This window comes from Aaosphaeria arxii (assembly GCF_010015735.1).
Source record: "Aaosphaeria arxii CBS 175.79 unplaced genomic scaffold BU24scaffold_3, whole genome shotgun sequence".
Taxonomy (NCBI): domain Eukaryota; kingdom Fungi; phylum Ascomycota; class Dothideomycetes; order Pleosporales; genus Aaosphaeria; species Aaosphaeria arxii.
This window is the reverse complement of record NW_022983476.1, coordinates 3560133-3580737: the sequence shown is the minus strand read 5'-3', so window position 1 is coordinate 3580737 and position 20605 is coordinate 3560133. Positions and strand designations below refer to the sequence as shown.

Genomic DNA, 20605 nt, shown 5'->3' with positions numbered 1-20605 from the left:
TCCAAGAGCGATACTAGGTTGATCATTGTTTATAATGTCGAATACAATGATACTACTAGAAGAGCCAGGGCCACTCTGTAAATTCCTTTGGTTGTCATAGGCAGTAAAAATCAAGCCCATACTGTTACTCGTAATGATATACGGCAATGCACCATTTGTACAATCCGGACGAATGGTCTGGGCGACATTAGAACCTTCTACGGAGTACTCCGTATTGACATTCGAATGGCATTTTGCGTTTGGAGCAAGTGGAAGATCTTTGGCACAGACTGTTAGAGCAAAGTCAGGGAAGGCACAGTATACATGGGATCTATTAATGAGACTCCGAGAATGCCCGAAGCTCCTTCATAGCTAGCTTTCGATCCTTTTGTCAGGCTCAAACTCATATGATGCTAGAAACAGAATATGATGGGAACATGCTGTGTACGTAACTGAGGCAGCTGTAATTTCCACCAGAACGGGAAGTGTAGAAACTTATAGCTACGACACTCCTGCCAATCTCCCAAAGGGAAGCCTTGAAGCTGATATTGCGATTGGATGCCCCATACGAAAGTGAGGGGGCACCGTTGTTGGTCGTGGAGATATGGTCGGCCCTGACATGACACTAATGCCCGATTAGGCCAAGTTTGTTTCGATGACTAGATGCCCAACACCAAGCGCCCATTCGTACTATTGTCCTTTGCTTCACCTCTCCTGAATCTCTGTTTATCGAGAGCGAATTCTGAGCTCCTTCATCATCGCGGTGGTTCCGTTCATTAGTAACTATGAATCAGAGCAAAGATTTTCGTTGAAAGCTATTTCAGGCCACTCGATGGACGTCTAGCCGCTCCATGATCGTCAAGCTATGGCCTGTTCGAGGATCTGAAACGGCGCCCCGTACCTCCCGCGAGGGTGTTTCAAGCGCTCTCGGCCAATCACTCCGCAACCGCCACTTTAGACCAGACGTGCTGCACTTTCACTCACCATGACTTTCAAGGTTCGTTGATATTGGCCTGCGTGGCAGTACGAGAGCTTCTCAGCGAGCAACCTGGTCCACTCACTCATTTCCCGCTTGCCAGCTCGTTACCGAGAGTGCTAGGCTCCATTTAGGGGTGAGCGCCCATGGTTTCGACGAATGTAATCGTCCAGATGCAAAGCAGATGTGGTGCAATTTGGGCCACTCGATTTTGACTCAGTGAAGAACGCCAACGCGATGGGCCTCACGTTCCCTATTGTGAGGTTCGCGACAATAGCATGGGCGCACAGGTCTTGTGGGGCATCAATAGATCTTCTCGACATTCCCGCTCTCTTCTCCAATCTTCTGCTTCTTCCTATTGTCACTCATCTCCGTTCCCTCTGTGTTTGCTATTGTCTATTGTGAAGATTGTTCTCTGCCCTTTGGCGTGGGAGCTTCTTCTGGTTGAATCTACAGTCCTTCATCTTCCATACTTCTAAATCCATTATCTTCATTCAACCTTTCCTGCGCTCTCTTCAGTACGACTGCCGGCCAGTGCACAACTTCAACTGCTTTCTTTGACTACAACCTTCAACCACATCTTATCCAAATCCTCCTTCGACATGGCTATCCTTTCAGCAGAACAACTGGCAGGTCCAGGCTACATAATCCTCAATGTGATGCGTGCTATGAACCTCATAGTCTTGGGATCGGTTGTTGCAAGCAGCGTTGTCATGCTTGTCAAGACGTTCATCGTATCCAAGGTATTTTATTCGACACTTTCAACCTACAGGAAACGTATTAACATCCCCAGTTCTTCTTCTTCGATGCTACGAGCCACGTTGTCACTGCTCTAGTAGGAAGTAAGTCAACCAGTAAAACTTCTGATTGTGTGAATCCTAACGTTATAAGTGTTCCTCATGGTCTCCGAAAGCTCGCTCTTCCGAACCTACTTTGCACGGAACTGGCCACTTCTCAGTGCCGGTCATGGGTTCGTTTCTCTCGGATGTGCCATGTCGGTCCTGGGCCTCAACATGCTCGGAAACATGAACAAGGAAGCCACCAGCCAAGAGTCACTCGGTCTTCCATTTTGGCGATTGCTCGTCGCTTCTGGTATCCTCGCAATCGTTATGGGATTCTTCAACGTGGTTGCTGTAAGTCGCCCATAACTATTCCCTAGGCACATATACTAATGAAGAACAGAGCTATGTCTTCCGCGATAGTTCACGACACATGACTGCTCGCCGCGTTCGCGCTAAAGGTGCCATTGCCCTGACCGAGACACCTGAAGATGATATCGAGTCATGCCAGAAGGCCTTCAGCATCAACACACACCACACAGGATCCAGTCACTCCCGTGCTGGTACACCGCGTGTCGATATGGGGTCTCCTCAGCTCGCATCGCCCATGAAGGAGTCACGCTTCTCCAACTTTAATTTCACAAGTCCCATCCGAACGCTTCGCAATGCACGTCAGTCAGTCCTACCATCGTACCACAGTGCTTCTCCACTCAAGGTCTTTGGTCACAGCCGTCGATCATCATCCACTTACTCGCGTTCAGTGTCCGGCGAGTCCAGGAAACCTGGAAAGTACAACAGAGATAGTGAAGTCCCAGAGATGCCACTTAAGATATCTGCACCTCTGAACGTCAACCCTCAATTCGCACATCTCGTCAAGCCCAACTTGGCACACCACCCCAGTGTTCGACGTGGCGAGAATACCGACGATGGACTCAAAGAGTTCAAGTTCTAAGTTCGTCACAACTTTTCTCAGATGATGGTCTTGAGTAACTGGTTGGTCATCGGTCTCTGCGTTCAGATTTTTCATTCTTATGATACCACTCTCTTTCTTATTGTGTAAATCTTGCATTTTTAACTTCTTATTATATTCGCTACCAAATCCAGCTGTAAAGCTCCAATTTTCCTGCCTGTGGAACATGGTATGCAGACATTAGGGTCAATGGCGTCTTAGGAAAACATGAGGATCGATATCCCTGCTTGATGGGCATCACATCATGACACAACTAGCACGGCCGTGGGAAAGGCACAAATCTCCTAGCTTTTATATCTTACAAACGACAAACAATTCTTATATGATCAGATTGCAGATTCTTATCCAAAGTCGATTTGTGAACATGTCTCATACAAGTATATGTACAAACTCTAACAACCTTCTGATGCCATGCTACGCGTTCTATAATCATACAGTTTTATCCTCCAAGAGAGGCACAAGACGGCATTCCCTAAACATCTTTTCATGCACTGCCCCTACAATCGCACCACCGTCCACTGCCTTCCACTTATCCACTCAAAGGATCCTGGAACGGATCCACCGCATTGCCCTCGGGATCATAAAGCTGCAAGACTCTCCCATCATCCATCGTCAGCGTATACTCCTGCGTAACGAAGTACCCAGCCCTGCCCCTCCTCCTACACCTTAGCTTGACCTGGCCCTCCCGCTTCGTACCCTTCACCCAGAAGCTGATGTCGATCCTTCCGTGCACCTGGTTGATCTCGCCCTTGATCCAGGGATACTTTGACGCGAAGTAGATTTCGTCGCCCAGTTCGTCGCGGACCTCGGCGTTCGTGCGGAGGGCGTACAGGGTGGAGGATACGACGGACGACTCTTGCTTTTGGTAGTTGAAGAAGGCCAGGGCCGAGACGACTATGGTGAGGACGAAGATGGGGAACGTGTTGCGGACTTGGGTGGGTATGAAGGGTGGGACTCTGGTCAACCAAAGGTTAGTACTCAATTATATATATATGCTAGATTTTCATGTCGAGCGGGTTGTAAGTCGTATGTGCGGGAGAGAAGGCTTACGGCGGGAGGTCGCGATTTGGTTTGCGCTCAAGGAGCAGTTCGCCTTCTTTCGGAGGGGGAATTAGCCTCTCCGGTGGCCATGATGTTATGCTATGTGGTGTTTTCCATGGTACGATGGGTTCGGAGGACTGCTCGGAGGTGGTGGAGGCATAGCGGAAGGGTCCTACGCTTCGCAGGCAGCGGTATGGTTGTTGGACTCTTGTGCGCATCAGCGCTTGTGCGATCCTCGGTGGAGGCATTGTGGAATGTGCCTTTGCGGGAAGCACGATATTGAGCAGAGAATGCACATCTAGAACTGTTCGCCCACCTCGAATGATCCACTGGTGATGCTTGGCGCGTTTGGCAGATTTGCAGGGTCTGAGGTCGGCTGTGATTGGCTGTAGTGATCTTTATTCACGATGACGATTTACATTGACTTTGAGCATAGGACGTTGCTCGATGACACATGGGCAACTCAGACAGGTCACGGACGATTTCATAGCAACATCTTTAAGATTATAGGGTCTCAATTGTGGCCCCAATGCCCACCATTGAGAGACACCAGATCTTGTATCCTAATTCTAGGGAACATGCATCACGAAAGGTACAGTCACTGGGATTGTAGAAGCCATTCTATTGTAGGCAGTGGCAGACGATAATAGCTTAGAATTGTCTTTTAGTGACCATGGCTCCTTTCATTACTCCAGCCTCTAATCTGGTAGCTTACTCGACTCAGAGCCGTCATCCTCGTCGCGTTCGATGGAGCTACCCCGCGTAATGCTCCTGTTGCCGTGCGGGTCTACTTCTTAGAGACGGATGTGCATTTCCAGGGCTTTGGCATGAAGACATTATAAGTGCATGTATTATTTCCGAAGAATATCTTAGGATGCTCATTCGGAAGACTAATTGTATTCTTTGGCCTGATATCTAGCATTAAATTACATTGATTCACACACATAATTCTCCACAACTGTTCAGAACAACACTATCAAATAAAATGGCACACCAATCCACAATCGGAAGCTGGACGGAATCGGTGACTTCACTGCCCCCGAATCGTCGGTACATCTGCACGCACGACAAAAATGGCAAGTCCATTGTGCACTCTTCACCCGCACAACAGTACCATGGCCGCGCTGGCGTAGGCGGAATGGCTCGCTCGTACTCCACGGCCACAGTCCCTGCAAAGCTCAATAGTGACGAGGATGTCGAAGCGTACCTGAAGCCCACAGGTCCGACATCATTCAAGGGCACTGATATTGTGTCGCCTTTGGGTACGGGTTCCAATTTGCTGGTTGTTGATATAGCACCAGGAGGACAGTCGCAGATGCATAGGACGATATCGATTGATTACAGTATCTGTGTTATTGGGCATGTTAGGATGGAGCTGGATAACGGGGAATTTATTGATCTGAGGCCGGGTGTGAGTGCTTTTCTTCTCTTGCCACAGATGTGGGCGAGCTATCGAGAGTTGCGGGAAGCTTACCAGTTAACAGGATCATATCATCCAGAGAGGGACTATGCACAAGTGGTGGAATGGATCCAAGACAGAGCCTGCACGTTTTGTTGCCGTAACGTTGCCGTGTGAGCCGTTTGAGATCCCAGGCACGGGTGAGACTCTTCGGGAAGATCACGTTGAAGGAACTGGTGCTACAAAGTCAGATGGTAGCAAGCTTTGAATATGGCGAAAGCGAAATGTGATGTGAAATAATTCTTTAGCTAGTAGCATCATACTATCGTCCCCACACTCCAACACTCATTCTGAATCGTGGAGCAAACATCTCTCAAAAGCGTTACCAGCCAGCGCCGATGCGGAATAACGCTAATCTATTATCATTGATCGAACCTTTACATGTCACCCTATCGTCTACCCGGTTCCAGATACTGCGAGCTTCATCAAATGATCCATGAATGTCTGCAGACTGACATCGTCCGTGAAAATGGTTTGCGCAGTCTGTGCAACACCACCATAGGAGCCAGTGGTGTGTGTTGTCGAAGGGTTGAGCTTGGAGAGCAAGAAACGAGCCTGGGAACCTCCGGCGTCACAAACAATAAATCGCGGAAGGGGGAATCGATCTTGGATGAGGTCCTTGGCATCTTCCTTAGGTGCATCCAATAATGTCGCAAAGTTTTCGTAACCCTCTTGCTCCTGGTACCCTGCTTTTCGCCATTCCGCCATTGTCTCTCCGTGGAAGATGAGGATGTGGAAGAAGGTATCGAGGAGGAGTACAGTTTCCGACTGGATGGATGTGGAATCAAGCAAGACTGGCTGGCTGCCTTCGTGGTCGAAGCCGTAGCTGTCTAGGGTTGGCTGGATCATGATGAGAGAGTTGCTGACATCCTCGTGGTTGAGGACATGTCGGTAAAAGGCGGTTTCATCGGGCGAGTTATTGAAGACTTGCAAGAACTGTGACCTGCGCAAATGGAACATGAACTGTGGATACAAAGTGAAGTTCTTCTCAAGCCTAGTCGTCGTTAGTTTAGAGTCGTGTAAGAAGACACATGACTTACCTGAACGATGAAGGGTCATCTTTCCTGTACTCAGCAAAGCGAGCGCAAAGCCTGATGAGCATTCGATCAACCCATCGCAAGACGTCGGGCCCATCGTCAACCTCAGCCTTGAAGACGGCTATCCTAGACATGAGTACCGCAGCAGCCTCCTGATCAAACGATTGCGCAATAGCAGGATCACCAGAGGGACCGCTAAGGTTTCGTGCAACGGTGGTAACTACGAACTATTAGTACTGATCATTCTATCTACAATGACGGGGGGCGACATACCTCTGAGATGATATTGACCAGCAGAGTGCTGGTAATAAGTCAGGAACTGCATCATACCCTTCTGCGGGCCCTGCTGCATCTGGTTGGGCCCTCCCTGGCTCGCGATTTCGAAGTAGATACCGTAACTGGCATCGGGATCGATTCCGCACATCTTCCATGAGCAAGTGTTACCAATACCACACTCCGTCTCGCCAACCGATGCTGACTTCTTGTTCATTGACACAGCGTGTCCAATGAGACCTGTGACCTTCAACTCTTTCGTGGTCAAAACTTCGAGGGAGGCGTTGAATCCCATTAGGAGGTTCTCATCAGCATCCTTGTTAAAGACGCGAGCGAAAGACTGCTTGTACATCGAGGAAGTAAAGCTATCGGTAAGAATCATGTGACCGCCAGTGGAGTTTGAGAGACCCTTCATTTCGAGGAGACCGACTTGGTCCAAACAACCGGCGAAAACATCGACGATGTGACCGTTGTGAGCAACACGCTTGGCGAGGCCGTCATAAAACTGGACCAGTTAGCAAGACTGCGTTCCTCAGGACAGTTTCCATATCATACCTTCAGAGCCTTCTTGTAGTATTTGATATTGTCGCGGTCGATATCGTGATGGGATCGGATGGGCTCCCTAAGTTCAGGACCAACGACCATGCCAGGCCCTTCGGTCGCAGGACCTCCACAGAACAACATTATACGGCCACCCATGTTAACAAACTGAGTCTCCAAAAGTCCAATAGCGACGCTGAGAGCAACGCCAGTGCACCTCAAAGCTCGCTTGTCGTTTGCAACAGGCCAGGGATCCTTCTGCAACTGCTCAAGCGCATTGGTGAGCTGGAACTCGCACTGGGAAACTGGGAGCAAGAATCGGGCTCCAGCACCAGCCATCATTGGGGGTCGACCTGGCTGTTGTGGCATATTGGGTCGCGGTCCCAAGTTTCCACCTAGTCCTAGCATCTCCTGTACTTGCTTGGAGGTGTAATCCTTACTTCCGCGGAAAACGTAGGATTTGGCGCATTCGGTGTAGCCGAGCTCATGGACTTGGGCCTGCATCTCGTCAGTTTCCTACTCCTCCTATTCATCCTTCGGAAGCCTTACCATGGTGCCGAAAGTGATCAATCCAACAAGAGCATATGGAGGGAGCAGACTCAAGCTCATGATGATGGAATCCTTGAGAGCCTTCAGGCTATCCTCTTCCTGGCAAGTATCGACGACGAACACGAAAATCGGCGGGGAGGGAGCTGGTCTAGCAAGGCGGTATTCGATGGTCGTGCTGTTCGGGTGGAGCTCTGGTGGGATTTGATCCTGAGAGATGTCCTTGTAATGAGGGGGAAGTCCGTTTCGCTGCAAGCAGAAAGGGCATATCCAAAGTCTGGCTCGCATGTCGACCTGGCTATAGACTAGTTAGCCTACAGCAAGATACCGTGGAAATGATATAGTATACCAGAATGGGTTGAGAACCGCTCGGCAAGGTGCCTTGCAGGAAACCGGCTCATACTGCAACAGCGGTGTATCTGTCTTCTCCTTCAATGGAGTATACAAGGCACCGATAGGCACTGAAACTTGTTAGCAAGATTCCGGATGACCTGAATAGCAATCAGTGCCATCTTACCAACGAGCCGCGATGCTTCCTACCCAAGGTTAGCATTCCACCCAGATCAATAACAAGGGCCTGGGTTATCCTACCATGCGCGAGCTTGGGAACGTGTTCCAACTGAGACGGACTCCATCGCGGTCCTCAATCTCGCTCCACTGCTCCTTGAGCGCCTCGTAATCAGCCATACTGTTGTATCAAGGATGGAGCGACGACGGGAGTAAAAGCTGAAGGTGTGGTATAGGTGGAGGGACCGAGGCGGTGCCCACAATCCGAATTGGCGGGGAAGCTGGTTCGCGGGTGGTATCTGAAGTGGAAAGTGGAAGAGGTTGTAGAGAGTGGGTGGTTCAGGCCTGTAAGAAGAAAAGACCACGCTGAAGGGTGGTTCAGGCTGCAGCAAGAGTTTCGTGGAGCTGCTACGTTCCCGTAGAAGTTATATGGGTGGACTTGCTGGGTTGTTCAATGATCGCGGCACACATGCGGCCAGATTGGAGGTTTCCAGACGCTAAACCCTTTGTGACACTAGCATCATTCTCGCGGATCGTACTTAATCGAACCTCAGACTTGCGAAGTTTTTCTTCTCTTTTTCTTCTTCTCAATCACCGCCAGCTCCACAATACACTACTTAACGGCAGCCTCATCCAGTTTATGATGAGGTTGTTTTCGCGCTGCGCGTAGAGGAGAGCAGACCCATGGCTGGGCACCCGGTCTAGATACGCCTGTTTTTGGTGTCATGAGAGACTGGGAATCAGCAGAGGTCACATCTATTCATCTAGAGAAAATCGTTTCTGTCATTCACAGGATTAACCGTACTCCATAGACTTGATACACTATTCAAAAATGCATTTGATCATTTCAAGGCACGTGTTTACGTGCATCGGTGCCGGAATCATTGTCGCTGCCTTCATCTACCAACAGCAATCACCGTACTGCTTGAATGAACATATGCACAGGGGCAACCCCAAAGATAGACCAGGATGGCTGATCATTCGTATATACTGTTCTCTCTCATCCGTTTCTTTGCCTGACGTGTGCACCTAGTACTTCGTGTAATGAAGACTTCATCAGTACAAGGACCCCTGCATGTCACCAATAGGTCTGTAGCAGGAATTGAACCATCTCTGTGTTTGATGCCTGTCACCTCTTGTGGCGACAAAGTTGATAACGAATGTGCAATATTAACTGTTATGATTGAGGCCCCTTGCCGTTGCTAATCTGAATTTTGAACGACAGGTATCGATTCCCAAATATCCAAGCCCTTCCTGTGTGTAGGGCGCATGAGTTATCTATCTGCACGGTCAACAAACAAAACACGTTGTTTTTAGCGCGCGTTAACAACATGGCGGTGGACTTGTTACCTCATTTCCATTTAGCTGTGTATAGTAGGATCATGAGGGGCAAGCTGTGAAACTTAGGTAACAGTCTTCAAGGCTGTTGTTGATACACAGCTGCAGTTTGTGCACGGTACAGCAATGGCCCTACTTGCCTCATTTGAATGAAAGCGGTCACTCAGATCTCTTCACTTCACTCTTCACTACACAATTCTCGTTCACTGTCAACTATTTTAAGAAAACATACTTCCGTAAGATGGCTTCGTTGAAGTGATAGGAAATCTCGCGTGCAGACTTGCGAGCTCAAAAGTACGATAGAGCAAAAACGCTCGACTTGGTCATGAATTCCGCAAAAATGCGCCGCACTCTGGCTACGAACGTGTCTCAAGCAGAAGCTGCTCCTGTAGTGACAGCCGAAGTCACTACGCCGCCTATCACGACCTTTGCAATCCACGATGCGTCCGACATGCGCCGCCTGGGAAAGCAACAACAGTTCGACCGAAACTTCAGCTATCTCTCTACTCTAGGCTTTGTCTCTATCTATATGTCAACCTGGGAATATGTGTTGATATCGTTATCAACTGGCTTCACGAACGGCGGATACGCAGGTTTATTCTGGGTCTTCATCGGAACGATTGGCTGCTACTCTTCAATTGTTGCAAGTTTAGCTGAAATGGCTTCGATGGCTCCCACTACAGGCGGGCAATACCACTGGACATCAGAATTTGCTCCGAAAGGATACCAGAAAATACTGAGCTATGCAAGCGGTTGGATGAGCACACTGGGCTTGATCGCCAGTGTCAGTTCGGGCATGTTTGTTATGGCAACCCTGCTTCAGGCGACCATACAAGTTATCAACCCAACATTTGCCTTCACTAGCTGGAGCTCGACGCTCATTATGTAAGTTGACCGCGCGAACTACATCCAGATATACAGCTGATGATATACAGGCTACTCTTCCTGGCGGTCTCAGCTCTGGTCAACACGATGAGTGCGAAGTTCTTGCCACCCATTCAAACTTTCAGCCTCTTCGCTCACATGTTCGGGTTCATCATTGTTTTTGTTACAGTATGGGTGAGATGCCCCCGAAATCCAGCCGCAGACGTCTTCCTGCATGTTATAAATGGGAGTGGTTGGAAGGACGTCGGAATTGCTTGTTTGATCAGCCAGATCACAGTAGGTGCTTCATCTACCAACAAATGCACCACGCTCATTCCTACAGGTTCTGTTTTGCAATCTAGGTACGACTAGGTAATCCTTATTTTCTATGATTCGCCAACTAATGCCATAAAAGGATCCGATTCAATAGTCCACATCTCAGAAGAGGTCGAAGAAGCATCACTTGTTGTTCCGCGTTGTATTTGGTGGTCATATCTAGTCAATGTCGTCGTCGGGGTCCTCATGCTTGTCGCTATGCTCTTCAACATCGGGCCTCTGCACCGAGTCCTCAACGCCGACGCCCCATATCTCATCCTTTTCAATAACACCGGATCTACTGCGATGGCCCTGTTTCTCACGGTATATCTCTTTGTGCTGATTGTTTCGGGGAACGTTACTGGACTTGCCGCAACCTCTCGAGTACTATGGGCATTCTCACGCGATCGTGGCCTCCCTTTCTCCCAGTGGATTTCGCGTCTTGAACACAGCCACCAGGTTCCCAACAGACCAATATATCTCACTGCTACCTTGAGTGGTGTCCTATGCTTCATCAACATGGGCTCAACGTTTGCGTTCCAGATCATCATCTCACTAACAATGCTGGGTTTCCTCAGCACAAACATGCTCGCCGTCGGCTGCCTGTTACTCAAACGCTCTAAGGGCGAACCTCTGCCACCCGCACGCTGGAGCCTGGGCCGTTACGGGTTTGCAATCAACGCCTTCGCTTTCCTGTATTCTGGATTTGCAATCATATTCGCATGTCTACCTGCTACTCTACCAGTCAGTCCACGAACAGCTAATTGGGCTCCGCTAGTATGGGTCTTCATTATGGCCTTCGCTACAATCTTATACGTTGTTCATGGAAAATCAAGCTACAAACCTCCAGTTGAACTTGTCGAGATCAGGGTACCATCCGCTGTGGAATAGTAAGGTGAATAATGCGCTACCAAGAATAGGTATCAACGGGTTAAAACCTATGTTAATAGAAGCACCTAGATAGATAACACTAAAGTGCAGCTACAACGTCATCAATTGGATTGCCAAGTGTGTAGAATAAGTATTATGACATGATACAAATTCCTTCATTAATCTTCATCCACCATCACAGCCTGACTGATTGAAGCGCAGCTGTAACCCGAGTGTATCACATTCCATTCACGCTGTCGGCACGAGATTACTTCAGAATGCGAAAAGTATAATATTCGTTCAACTCAAAGTCAAATTGTCAAGTTTCAAGACATGAGAATCATTCCGCTCTCGATTCATTGTCAAGGCCACCAAATCAAGGATGAGGTGGTCTAATGACTACCAGTTCCGAAAAGGAGTTTTGGGAGTCTGACCAATACAGTAGAAGTAGCGCCAGGTGCACAATTCCATATTCATCTGTTTATCTCCGAACCCCCGTTACGTTGATATTTCCATTACCTCTAGGGGCTTGAAAACCTGGCAGTCTTGATTTAGATTTATGAGCATTCAAGGAACAGAAGATTGCTGACTTACCTGCGCATGACTGATCAGGTCTTGTGCAATGATCAATAACCCAAAGCAAGCCAAAGGCAACATCGGAACTATGTAACGATATCAGCATCTTAAGTTGGTGTATATGCTATTTTGTGTCAAGGGGCCAGACATACCAAGCACTCGATTCACTTCTTCCAGTCACGCTCTCTCCAAGCGCGCGCGAACTGTCGGCGTGACAGAACTCGGTCTTGCCACTTGCCCCTACAACGCATCGTGTTCCACCCAATGAGTTTAGGTAGTTGAAGCATGCAATAAGCCCAGTGACGTTCGTATAAGCGTTGCCAGGTCCACAGCCTGGTGTGAGCATGACACTCATCTCGTCGTTGGCTGTGAATAATTTAGTCTAATTGTTCTAGTTACGAAGTTGTATACTCACGTAGCTGAGATAACGGCATGGTGTACAGTTCCGCGGATGTCAAATTGAGGTCCTCAAGAGATGGCAGACCAGGTCCGGGAATGACATCGGGGTAGTGTTTACCAACTGATGGCGCCGCGACAGTTGCACGCAAGCCTACAAAGGCAATGAGAAAATATGATAGAGAGTTTAGAGAGATCATATTGCAATTTTGATCGATGTTAAAGAATCGGTCGTTATTACCAGAAGAATTGTCTAAGGAAGGTCTGATTATAGAGTCGAGAGCAGAGGATTCATTGCCACTTACTTATATACCTCTGGATGATAATGATTCGGCGCAAAACTTTCCTTTCACGAAAAGAAGCTGATGTTAATCTATGCCCCTGGCAAGGTAGAACTCGCTCTCTCCGAGCAATATTGAAATACGATTCTTAGTAGTGCTGACCATCACAATTGCATGTACGTCTTCATTGGTAGAATGTTCATTATATTCCCTTTTCAGCACTTAGACCTGCCAAATGTAGTCCTCGTCTCGCGACGGACCTTTTGATTGAGCTTTAATGGCCCAGAGCTGCTAGTGTAGAAAATTACGGTGTGGATTATGGTATGTTCTGGGATTTGAGTTACTCGCTAGCAGCTTACGGCTGGGGACCGGAGGCGAGTGTTCATAGAAGCGGCTGAAGGGAGTTGTTGACCACTCACCTTATAGCCCTTTACTGCTATTGGGTCTTGACAACCGAAAGAACTCATGAGTCCTGGTTAAGGGAGATTTTTAAAATATTCGATCAATGAAGAATCAAGCAATATGGAAGTGTTGAAGAATCATCATTGATCCGCCTTGATGGGGAATTGTTTGGGCCATGATCATTTCACTACTTTATGCTTTGAGTGGAGTAAAGCTAGAATCCATAAAACCCTACATTATAGCTTTCGATGATTACAGTACGAAAGACATATTAGATCGATGCAGTTGATGACAAGTCTGTGCTTGGGCTCTAGACCTTCTATGACGAACGTACTGCCGCATTTGGCATCTTTATATTAAACTCCGGACCATCGAATCAAGTATATTCTTGTGCTACCTCTCATGATACACAGTAAATCACAACAATATTTACAAGGCAGACACGGCATGTGGCCCAGCTTCCGGCCATTCGAATTTTTCAGAGGCTTGATGCACAATTATTGAGATGACTTCCAAAACGAATAGTGGCTTGCAACATCGACCTATCCACCATTTGAAGTCGGCGTAGATCCTGTCAAGGCAATAGAAACGTTGGGTGAAACAGAAGCCATTCTGTCCAATCGAATTGACTGACTAGGGAAAAGGACATTGCTGCTCCTGTTTGACGGAGTCAGCGTTGGAATCATACGCACATTTTGATCCGCGCCTACCAATAGAAGAAGGAATTGTAGCCTTCCCTAGATTTCAACGTGTAAATTGTAAGAACGAAATTTAATTCCTCAATTTGGTCGTTATAATAAGACACCTGCGAGCTTGTACCTCCGTTGGTTGAATCTACACGAATGCGAATTCAGAGATCACTTGACTTCGGGTGGCCAATAACATTCAGCGACAGGGAGGAATTGGTTTCAAGTGTTCAGCAAAGGTATACTATATTATCGCTTTGAAATTTGGATATATGCTTCAGCTCTAGACTTTATGTACATAACCGTTGTATGGACTAAAGAGCCCTCGTTAATTAGTAACCAATTAGTATGCATATTGCAAGCTGTTCTCCGGTTGAGCAATATGTAACTCGTTGCTAGATCGTTGGTTCTCTCTAGTTCGATTTGCCAAGCTATGTCTGTAGTTTCTTCCGCCAGCCTTTGAAAATATAGAGGTTGGTGGATGGAGCTGCTGGAGAAATCGGACATTCGGGGCGTGGTGAATCGCGCGGAGCACTCGGGTGCCGACCAAGGTTATGGCTATTTTTGTTCGGGACGACAACCAATGAAGCCTTTGATATGCCAACCTCACTGCGCCCAATTTGATTGCTACGAGACCTTCGGGCCCCGCGGGAAGAGAATAACGTTGGCCAGTTTTCTTTGTTCTCATTGTATATTTACACTTTGAAGAATTGCATTTCTGGGAATCCAAACCGTACCCTCACGAAGCTTTGAAATCAGATTCAGTTTGTACGACAGGTTATCGGAGTGTTTTTCCGTGGTAGAATGAGTATAAATAGATGCCAATGCAATGGGAGACATGATATCTCATCAGAACAAGCGCCTTTGATTTGAATCTACAAGTGTACGCAAAACTCGACTCATCGCAGAATCCAATATGCCTACCATTGCAGTTGCTGGAGGAACTGGAGGAATCGGGAGAACCATTGTTGAGGAATTGGTAAATCAAGGCAAGCATGAGGTCTTGGTTCTGAGCAGAAAGGTATCTTGTCCGTTTACCCTTCCATGAAAATACTCACTGATGCCCGTCCAGGCTGTTCCAATCCCTGGCGTCTCTGTTCCTGTGATTGCTGTCGACTACAATGATCCAAAGACGCTCGCAGCGACCTTGGACCAGCACAAAATCGAAGTGGTCATATCGACCATTGTACTCATCTCAGACGATTCGAGTCAATCGCAGCTGAATCTCATCGCAGCCGCTTCTGGTTCGAAGACTGTGAAGAGGTTCATTCCCAGTGAATATGGAACCCACAACAAGCCCGAGTATGTCAAGTCATATCTTTTCAAAACCACATGGACTAATCAAAATCAAGGCTACTCCCCCAATACCCCACAATGAAGTGGTGGGTTGATGCTGCTAATGCGCTTCGTGCTTCTAAGCTAGAGTATACTCTGGTCATAATTGGCTTCATCATGGACTACTACGGTATTCCTCACGTGAAAAGCAACTTGCATTCCTTCAAATGGATCTTGGATTTCGACAACAAACGAGCCATAATCCCAGGGGACGGTACCACGAAAATATCCTTCCTATTCTCTGCGGATGTGGCCAAGTATGTTGTCGCATTGCTAGATCTGGACCGCTGGCCCGAATTGAGTCGGTTCAGGGGCAGCACGGTGACACCGAAAGAGATGGTGGAAGCCGCGGAGAAGGTTACAGGTGAGTGAAACCTTTTGAAAAGTACAAATTATCATCTGTGCTGAATCAGCTGCGGTAGGCACCAAATGGACTGTGGAGTACGACTCAGTTGAGGACATTGCTCAAGGCAAAGTTACGGTCTTCAAACAGCCCAAGGGAACTTACGAAAATGTTTCAGATGAAGAATTGCGCGTGCTGGTAGTATGGTTCAATGAGTTTGCTATCAAAGGCATGTTTGACTTGTCTGAGAAAGAGGTTATGAACGATAAATTCCCGGACATTAAGCCAATTCGATTCCAGGGGTTGATTGAGTCTGCTTGGGGTAAGCAGTAAATTCATCGAGGTTGCCATGGATTCAAATTAGAGTGATTTGTTCCTAGATTCACTCCAACAGTTTTGGCAAAGAAAGAGGATTCATGGCAGTGAGCGCAAGACAAGTACTATGGAAAATAGAAGTGAATCTTGTGGAGTAGCGAGGGCTATTAGCAGTTAGGTCATGACGGTTGAAGAGAAAGTCATTAGGGCTGATCTATTTAGTCCACGGTTCCTACTTGCTGTCTGTCTCCTGAACATGTTAGGAAGTTCTCGCAAGAAGTATCTGAAATTCAAACTATTTCGCACTTGTATCCCAACAATTTCGATATGCCTTGAGATACCCAAACATCTATGAAGAGTATTATGAGGAACAGAAAAATGCAACCACGCCCACATTGGAGCCCTTCCCCTTCGCTCCTTATACCACCTAATCTGCTTTGCTTCCCCACCCCGAGTCACCGTCCCTCAAGATCCGCTCCCACCCGCTCCCATTACATCCCACTTTCCGCTACAGAAAAATACAAAATTTTCCTGTTCTCAACACTCCCCTTCGGTGACGTGCGACACAAATAATAAAAAAGAAAGTCGTCCTCCCAACGACGCTATGCCACATATGCATGGAAGGATGCATGAAGATCTGACATAGCCGAGAATAGCCCCCAATAAGCCGGAATTTGCGAAACGATCATAGATAAGAAAAGAGTGGGATTGAGATAACGGGTGTGCGGAATGGTTTTGCTGTTGAATGGAAATGTGGCATGTATGTACGAGGGCTGGTTTAGGAAACCATTTTGGCCGTTTTGTAAGTTTTGTCCAATTATTGACTTCGTGATGGTGAGGTGTACATAGCGGATACAAAATGAAGCCATTTCACGGACTATGAAATATTGCACTCGTTGATCAAGTCCAGAGTGTTACACGAGGAGAGCAAAGCAAAGATGAAAGCTTAAAGATATGAATATGAATTTTTTATGTCATTACAAACATAACGCTCAATAGAACCACCATTTTGTGGAAAAGCGGCAAAGAATATCTATGATTTCGCCAGGAAAAGAAGTTTTGAAGATTTCTAGGGTCGCTAAGACGACTCCTCAACAACATAGCCCCACTCATGCTGTTCCAAACCATCCTCACCCCACATGATGCCCTTGAGGAAAGACTTGATGGCCTTGGTGTACTTGCCACTCTCGCCTGCCTCTTGCGGGATGGTGAAGTCCTTTCCTCTGAAATGGATCTGGCCAATGGGTGCAATGAACCAGGCAGTGCCTGATGCAAAAGCCTCGACGATGCGCCCCTCCTGAGCGGCCTTCTCGACCTCAAACATGCTGAACTTCCGCTCGACGATCTCGATGGGCTCCAAATCCTCGTGGCCGGGTGCAAGACGTGATCGCGCGAGCTCGAGAACAGATCGCCTAGTAACGCCATCAAGAACGATTCGCTCGTTAAGATCAGCAGTGATAAGCTGTAGTTTTCCTTCTGGTGTTTTCCAGACGAGGAAGAAGTTGCTTGCTCCGGCCTCGGTTACTATGCAGTCTTCGCCGAACAGCCAGAGGATCTGGTGGTATCCCATCGCTCGGGCTTCACCCTGTGCGACGAGGGAAGGTCCATAGTTGGCACCCACTTTGGCGTAACCGAAACCTCCAGGCCAGGCGCGGCACATATCATCCTGGGAAGCGAGGAGCTTGATGCCGCCAGACATGTTACCCATGGGAGCGAAGCATGTGAGGAGAATGAAGAGGAGGGCTTCCTTGGGTCGCTCCACGCCAAGGGCAGCGTCTGTGGCGATCATTGTAGGGCGAATGTAGAGGAAGTGGCCTGGTCGGTCTTTAGGAAGCCACTTGGCTCCGTCAGTAGCGCAGAGCTTGACGACGAGTTTGAGAAGCTCCTCGGGGGCAAAGGCTGGGAGTGCGATGCGGTTGGTGGACATGAGCATGCGGTTGCAGTTCAACTGTGGGCGGAAGAGGCGAAGTTTCCCATCAAATCCTCGGTACAATTTCATTCCTTCGAAGCATTCGGTGGCGTAGTGAAGGCAGGATGCAGTGGGGGAGAGCGACAGAGGACCGAAAGGTTGAAGGGAGGGCGCGTGCCAGCCGGACTCTACTGTCCATTTGGCTTGGATCATATGGTCGGTGCAGACCTTTTGTGAAGCCATCTCTGGTGATCCAATGGCAGGAACCTGACGAGGAGTGGTAGTCAAGGTGGTTTCGAGAAGCGATGCATCAAGCTCGGCTAGGGAGGCAGCAGTGTCATTGCTGGCTTTCGAAGGGATCCTTGATACTTCTGTGATTGTGGCTGCCAAGGGACTGGATGATGGTTGTGATGTTTTCAAAACAGAGGGAGCAGTCTTGACGACATTGTGTTCAATGCCATTGGCAGTGAGGCCAGTGGTGGTGTCCAACTCTGGAGGAGGAGTAGCAGTGGGCGTAATAGCGATCGGTGCCATGGTGAATGTAGAAGACAACAATGAAGTTGACTGGGAGGAACCGTTGCTGTTGTGAAGTGTTTGAGTTCGGGAGGAACGGACAGCGTGGGTGCAATGCCTTTATACCTGATTGCCTTCTTTTTAAGGATGTGGAGTCACACTGCCCTATTGTGTAGACTAGCCTTAAAAAAAGTATGACAGGTTTTAGTGTGGAATGCGGATAGACGACCGGAGGCTTTGTTAGAGAATGTTCCAAAGTTCGATCTTAGTCTTGCCCCGGAGTTGTCCCAGGATCTTCACTTAGATAGAACTATGACTCTTTCTGGTGAATTGAACATGAATCTCTTCTACATCAACGCAAGACCTCAACGTTCCTCTAAATATTACTTTCTATCTCCAAGCTATGACGATATCGGTGCTCATATTTTAGCCAAGCATATTTCCAATTATTTGTTCTTGTAGGTCAGATGTCATAGGGCGTGGTAATCAGAACGCGTCACGTGCCGCCTACAACCGGCCAATACCGCCCCGGCCCGCTACTGGACCTTAGACTATATGGAGCAATTGACGACTCATACTTTGAGTAATGTTGCACATCTCGCGTCCGACAAATTAGCCGTGACTCGTACGAGGTGAACATATATGAGTGTTCATTGCGATATCGGTCTGTTTGCTCAATTCCCAGACGATGCCTTTCGTGAGTCTTGTAGATGAAAAGAGGTGATGAAGCGGAAAATGCAAAAACTCGGCAACCAGCGGTTCAACAATCTGACCAGATTTTCGTCCGCGCAATTGGCGAATCACACGGCATAAGGATGCCTCGGAGGTTCTCACAGAATGGCACATCTTGGTATTCTTAGATCGATCGAAGATTAGGACGGAGAAGCTTGCAGTGTGGCACAGTAGTCGCCGCCTGTACGCTCTGTGGTTTTCCGCAGGTAGCCAGTCCACCCTCTATACCCGGAGTTATGCTATATATCAAGATGGTGGTACTTCCCCGGATTGTCCGCCAGGACTGGTCACGCGCAGCGTGTCGATACCCTGTAGAACAGTATCTGATACCTGATCTATCCGGTTCTCAAGCTCTTGCATATCCAGGCTCTTGACGGCAGCATTTATCTGCTCCATCACTTCTTCCTCCTGCACCCTCGCCGCCATGTACTCGCCTTCCGTTCGCCAATACATTTCCCTCACCGTCCGTAGCTGGGGATCCCGATTGACCGAGTTAGAAAGAAGGCCGAGTGCGCGAAGCTTGTTCGTTGTGTCTTCTGCTTTTCGCGTAGTCATCTCCAGTCGCTCAGCAATTGATTCGGGTTTGGCGAGCCAGCGATTCGTGCTTGTAAGCCAAAGTACTAATCCAAAAATGCCATCCACTATAGCGAATGCTATGTATCTCAGAAATCGAACACGCCAATGCACAAAGTCGATGTCTTGAAGAGTCTTTGATCGTTTGTTGAACGTTATGTCATAAGTTTGCATGAAGTAGGCCTCAATTACCGCGAGACCCAGGCCCACAATCGTGGCATGGGTTCGGAAGCGCGATCCCTCAGACCCCACCAGAGAGGACGTAGCTAGTCCAAGAACAATGAGATGGTATATGTGAGGCGCAATGATCTTCGGGAGACTGTAGAGCATGTAATTCTGTGTATCGTTTCCGTCGTTTGATGCACACCAAATGCAATTTATCAATGTATCCGGCCCATACGTCAAATACAGAAGCTTATTTCGAGGGTTGGTAGATATCTTTGATCGAAGGATTTCGTCATCCTCTGTCAACGGACGCAGCATTCGTAGGCGAGCGAACAGAACATTTGGCTCGATCTGCAGACGGCTTTGTGTCTTCACAAATATGTTCTCCGGTGCGAATTGCGGCAAAGACAAGACAAGAGCCACAACCGCGCTGAGGAAAAGTAGATTCAATGCGCGCTGAACCTTATGAGGTGTAGGCCGGACGGGAACGCTTCGAGACGTTGCGCGGGAGGTATTGATCAGGTTTACGAGCCGTGGAAGGAGGAAAGGACCGAAGATTGTGAGCAGTGAATGCACGCTTCTCGGTAAGAATGTGAGGCGTGGTATGATGAAGTAGGAGATGACGAAGAGAACGAGAGACTGTAAGTTGATCATGGCGACAGCGGTGTTGGTGGTGAAAACATATGGAGGAGCGAGGAAGACAAGGCGAGAAGCCAAAGGCACAACAAGTGCTTCAGAGGCGCACAAAGGAGTGAATGTGGGTGACGTGTGAAAGTCGGCGTCCGTTCAGACGTATCGCATACGAAGGCCGTGATGCTTATACAGGGATCCGCTCGCTAATCTGACCTAGCCTCTACAAGTACAGTCGGTACCTTGCAACATCGC

The 20605-nt window shown here is 48.1% G+C and overlaps 10 protein-coding genes across 10 annotated transcripts; 5 read left to right on the top strand and 5 right to left on the bottom strand.

Moving 5' to 3' along the window:
• The first annotated feature begins 1459 nt into the window (after nucleotides 1-1459).
• Nucleotides 1460-2817, top strand: BU24DRAFT_165151 (uncharacterized protein). Its single transcript, XM_033521431.1, has 4 exons — nucleotides 1460-1698; nucleotides 1749-1797; nucleotides 1847-2088; nucleotides 2138-2817. The coding sequence occupies exons 1-4, from the start codon at nucleotides 1558-1560 to the stop codon at nucleotides 2684-2686; spliced, it is 981 nt and encodes a 326-aa protein (XP_033386465.1). The 5' UTR covers nucleotides 1460-1557; the 3' UTR covers nucleotides 2687-2817.
• Nucleotides 2818-3029: 212 nt separating this feature from the next.
• BU24DRAFT_491153 (DUF1783-domain-containing protein) lies at nucleotides 3030-3993 on the bottom strand (the record flags this gene model as incomplete). Its single annotated transcript, XM_033533765.1, has 2 exons — nucleotides 3030-3660; nucleotides 3755-3993. The coding sequence occupies 2 exons, from the start codon at nucleotides 3991-3993 to the stop codon at nucleotides 3234-3236; spliced, it is 666 nt and encodes a 221-aa protein (XP_033386464.1). The 3' UTR covers nucleotides 3030-3233.
• A 693-nt stretch (nucleotides 3994-4686) lies between these two features.
• BU24DRAFT_165110 (uncharacterized protein) lies at nucleotides 4687-5506 on the top strand. Its single transcript, XM_033521430.1, has 2 exons — nucleotides 4687-5156; nucleotides 5230-5506. The coding sequence occupies exons 1-2, from the start codon at nucleotides 4731-4733 to the stop codon at nucleotides 5410-5412; spliced, it is 609 nt and encodes a 202-aa protein (XP_033386463.1). The 5' UTR covers nucleotides 4687-4730; the 3' UTR covers nucleotides 5413-5506.
• Nucleotides 5417-8546, bottom strand: BU24DRAFT_440815 (protein transport protein SEC23). Its single transcript, XM_033530389.1, has 8 exons — nucleotides 8192-8546; nucleotides 8118-8136; nucleotides 7950-8061; nucleotides 7604-7898; nucleotides 7070-7552; nucleotides 6515-7019; nucleotides 6245-6461; nucleotides 5417-6198 (listed from the first exon to the last, which is right to left on the bottom strand). Exons 1-8 carry the CDS (start codon nucleotides 8285-8287, stop codon nucleotides 5601-5603), a joined length of 2325 nt encoding a protein of 774 aa, XP_033386462.1. The 5' UTR covers nucleotides 8288-8546; the 3' UTR covers nucleotides 5417-5600.
• Nucleotides 8547-8702: 156 nt separating this feature from the next.
• BU24DRAFT_421121 (uncharacterized protein) lies at nucleotides 8703-9276 on the top strand. The gene has a single exon (XM_033527649.1). The coding sequence runs from the start codon at nucleotides 8940-8942 to the stop codon at nucleotides 9138-9140; it is 201 nt and encodes a 66-aa protein (XP_033386461.1). The 5' UTR covers nucleotides 8703-8939; the 3' UTR covers nucleotides 9141-9276.
• Nucleotides 9277-9884: 608 nt separating this feature from the next.
• On the top strand, nucleotides 9885-11577 carry BU24DRAFT_368424 (amino acid transporter). Its single transcript, XM_033524371.1, has 4 exons — nucleotides 9885-10330; nucleotides 10381-10606; nucleotides 10653-10671; nucleotides 10725-11577. Exons 1-4 carry the CDS (start codon nucleotides 9897-9899, stop codon nucleotides 11513-11515), a joined length of 1470 nt encoding a protein of 489 aa, XP_033386460.1. The 5' UTR covers nucleotides 9885-9896; the 3' UTR covers nucleotides 11516-11577.
• A 398-nt stretch (nucleotides 11578-11975) lies between these two features.
• On the bottom strand, nucleotides 11976-12666 carry BU24DRAFT_461090 (uncharacterized protein; the record flags this gene model as incomplete). The annotated part of the gene is made up of 4 exons (XM_033531868.1): nucleotides 11976-12031; nucleotides 12089-12156; nucleotides 12223-12436; nucleotides 12486-12666. The coding sequence occupies 4 exons, from the start codon at nucleotides 12664-12666 to the stop codon at nucleotides 11976-11978; spliced, it is 519 nt and encodes a 172-aa protein (XP_033386459.1).
• A 1971-nt stretch (nucleotides 12667-14637) lies between these two features.
• On the top strand, nucleotides 14638-16013 carry BU24DRAFT_165076 (NAD(P)-binding protein). The gene is made up of 4 exons (XM_033521429.1): nucleotides 14638-14856; nucleotides 14908-15137; nucleotides 15188-15534; nucleotides 15593-16013. The coding sequence occupies exons 1-4, from the start codon at nucleotides 14752-14754 to the stop codon at nucleotides 15844-15846; spliced, it is 936 nt and encodes a 311-aa protein (XP_033386458.1). The 5' UTR covers nucleotides 14638-14751; the 3' UTR covers nucleotides 15847-16013.
• Nucleotides 16014-16780: 767 nt separating this feature from the next.
• On the bottom strand, nucleotides 16781-18750 carry BU24DRAFT_165072 (branched-chain amino acid aminotransferase II). The gene has a single exon (XM_033521427.1). The coding sequence runs from the start codon at nucleotides 18269-18271 to the stop codon at nucleotides 16907-16909; it is 1365 nt and encodes a 454-aa protein (XP_033386457.1). The 5' UTR covers nucleotides 18272-18750; the 3' UTR covers nucleotides 16781-16906.
• BU24DRAFT_165073 (uncharacterized protein) lies at nucleotides 18751-20512 on the bottom strand. Its single transcript, XM_033521428.1, has one exon. The coding sequence runs from the start codon at nucleotides 20372-20374 to the stop codon at nucleotides 19229-19231; it is 1146 nt and encodes a 381-aa protein (XP_033386456.1). The 5' UTR covers nucleotides 20375-20512; the 3' UTR covers nucleotides 18751-19228.
• Between the last annotated feature and the right edge of the window lie 93 nt (nucleotides 20513-20605).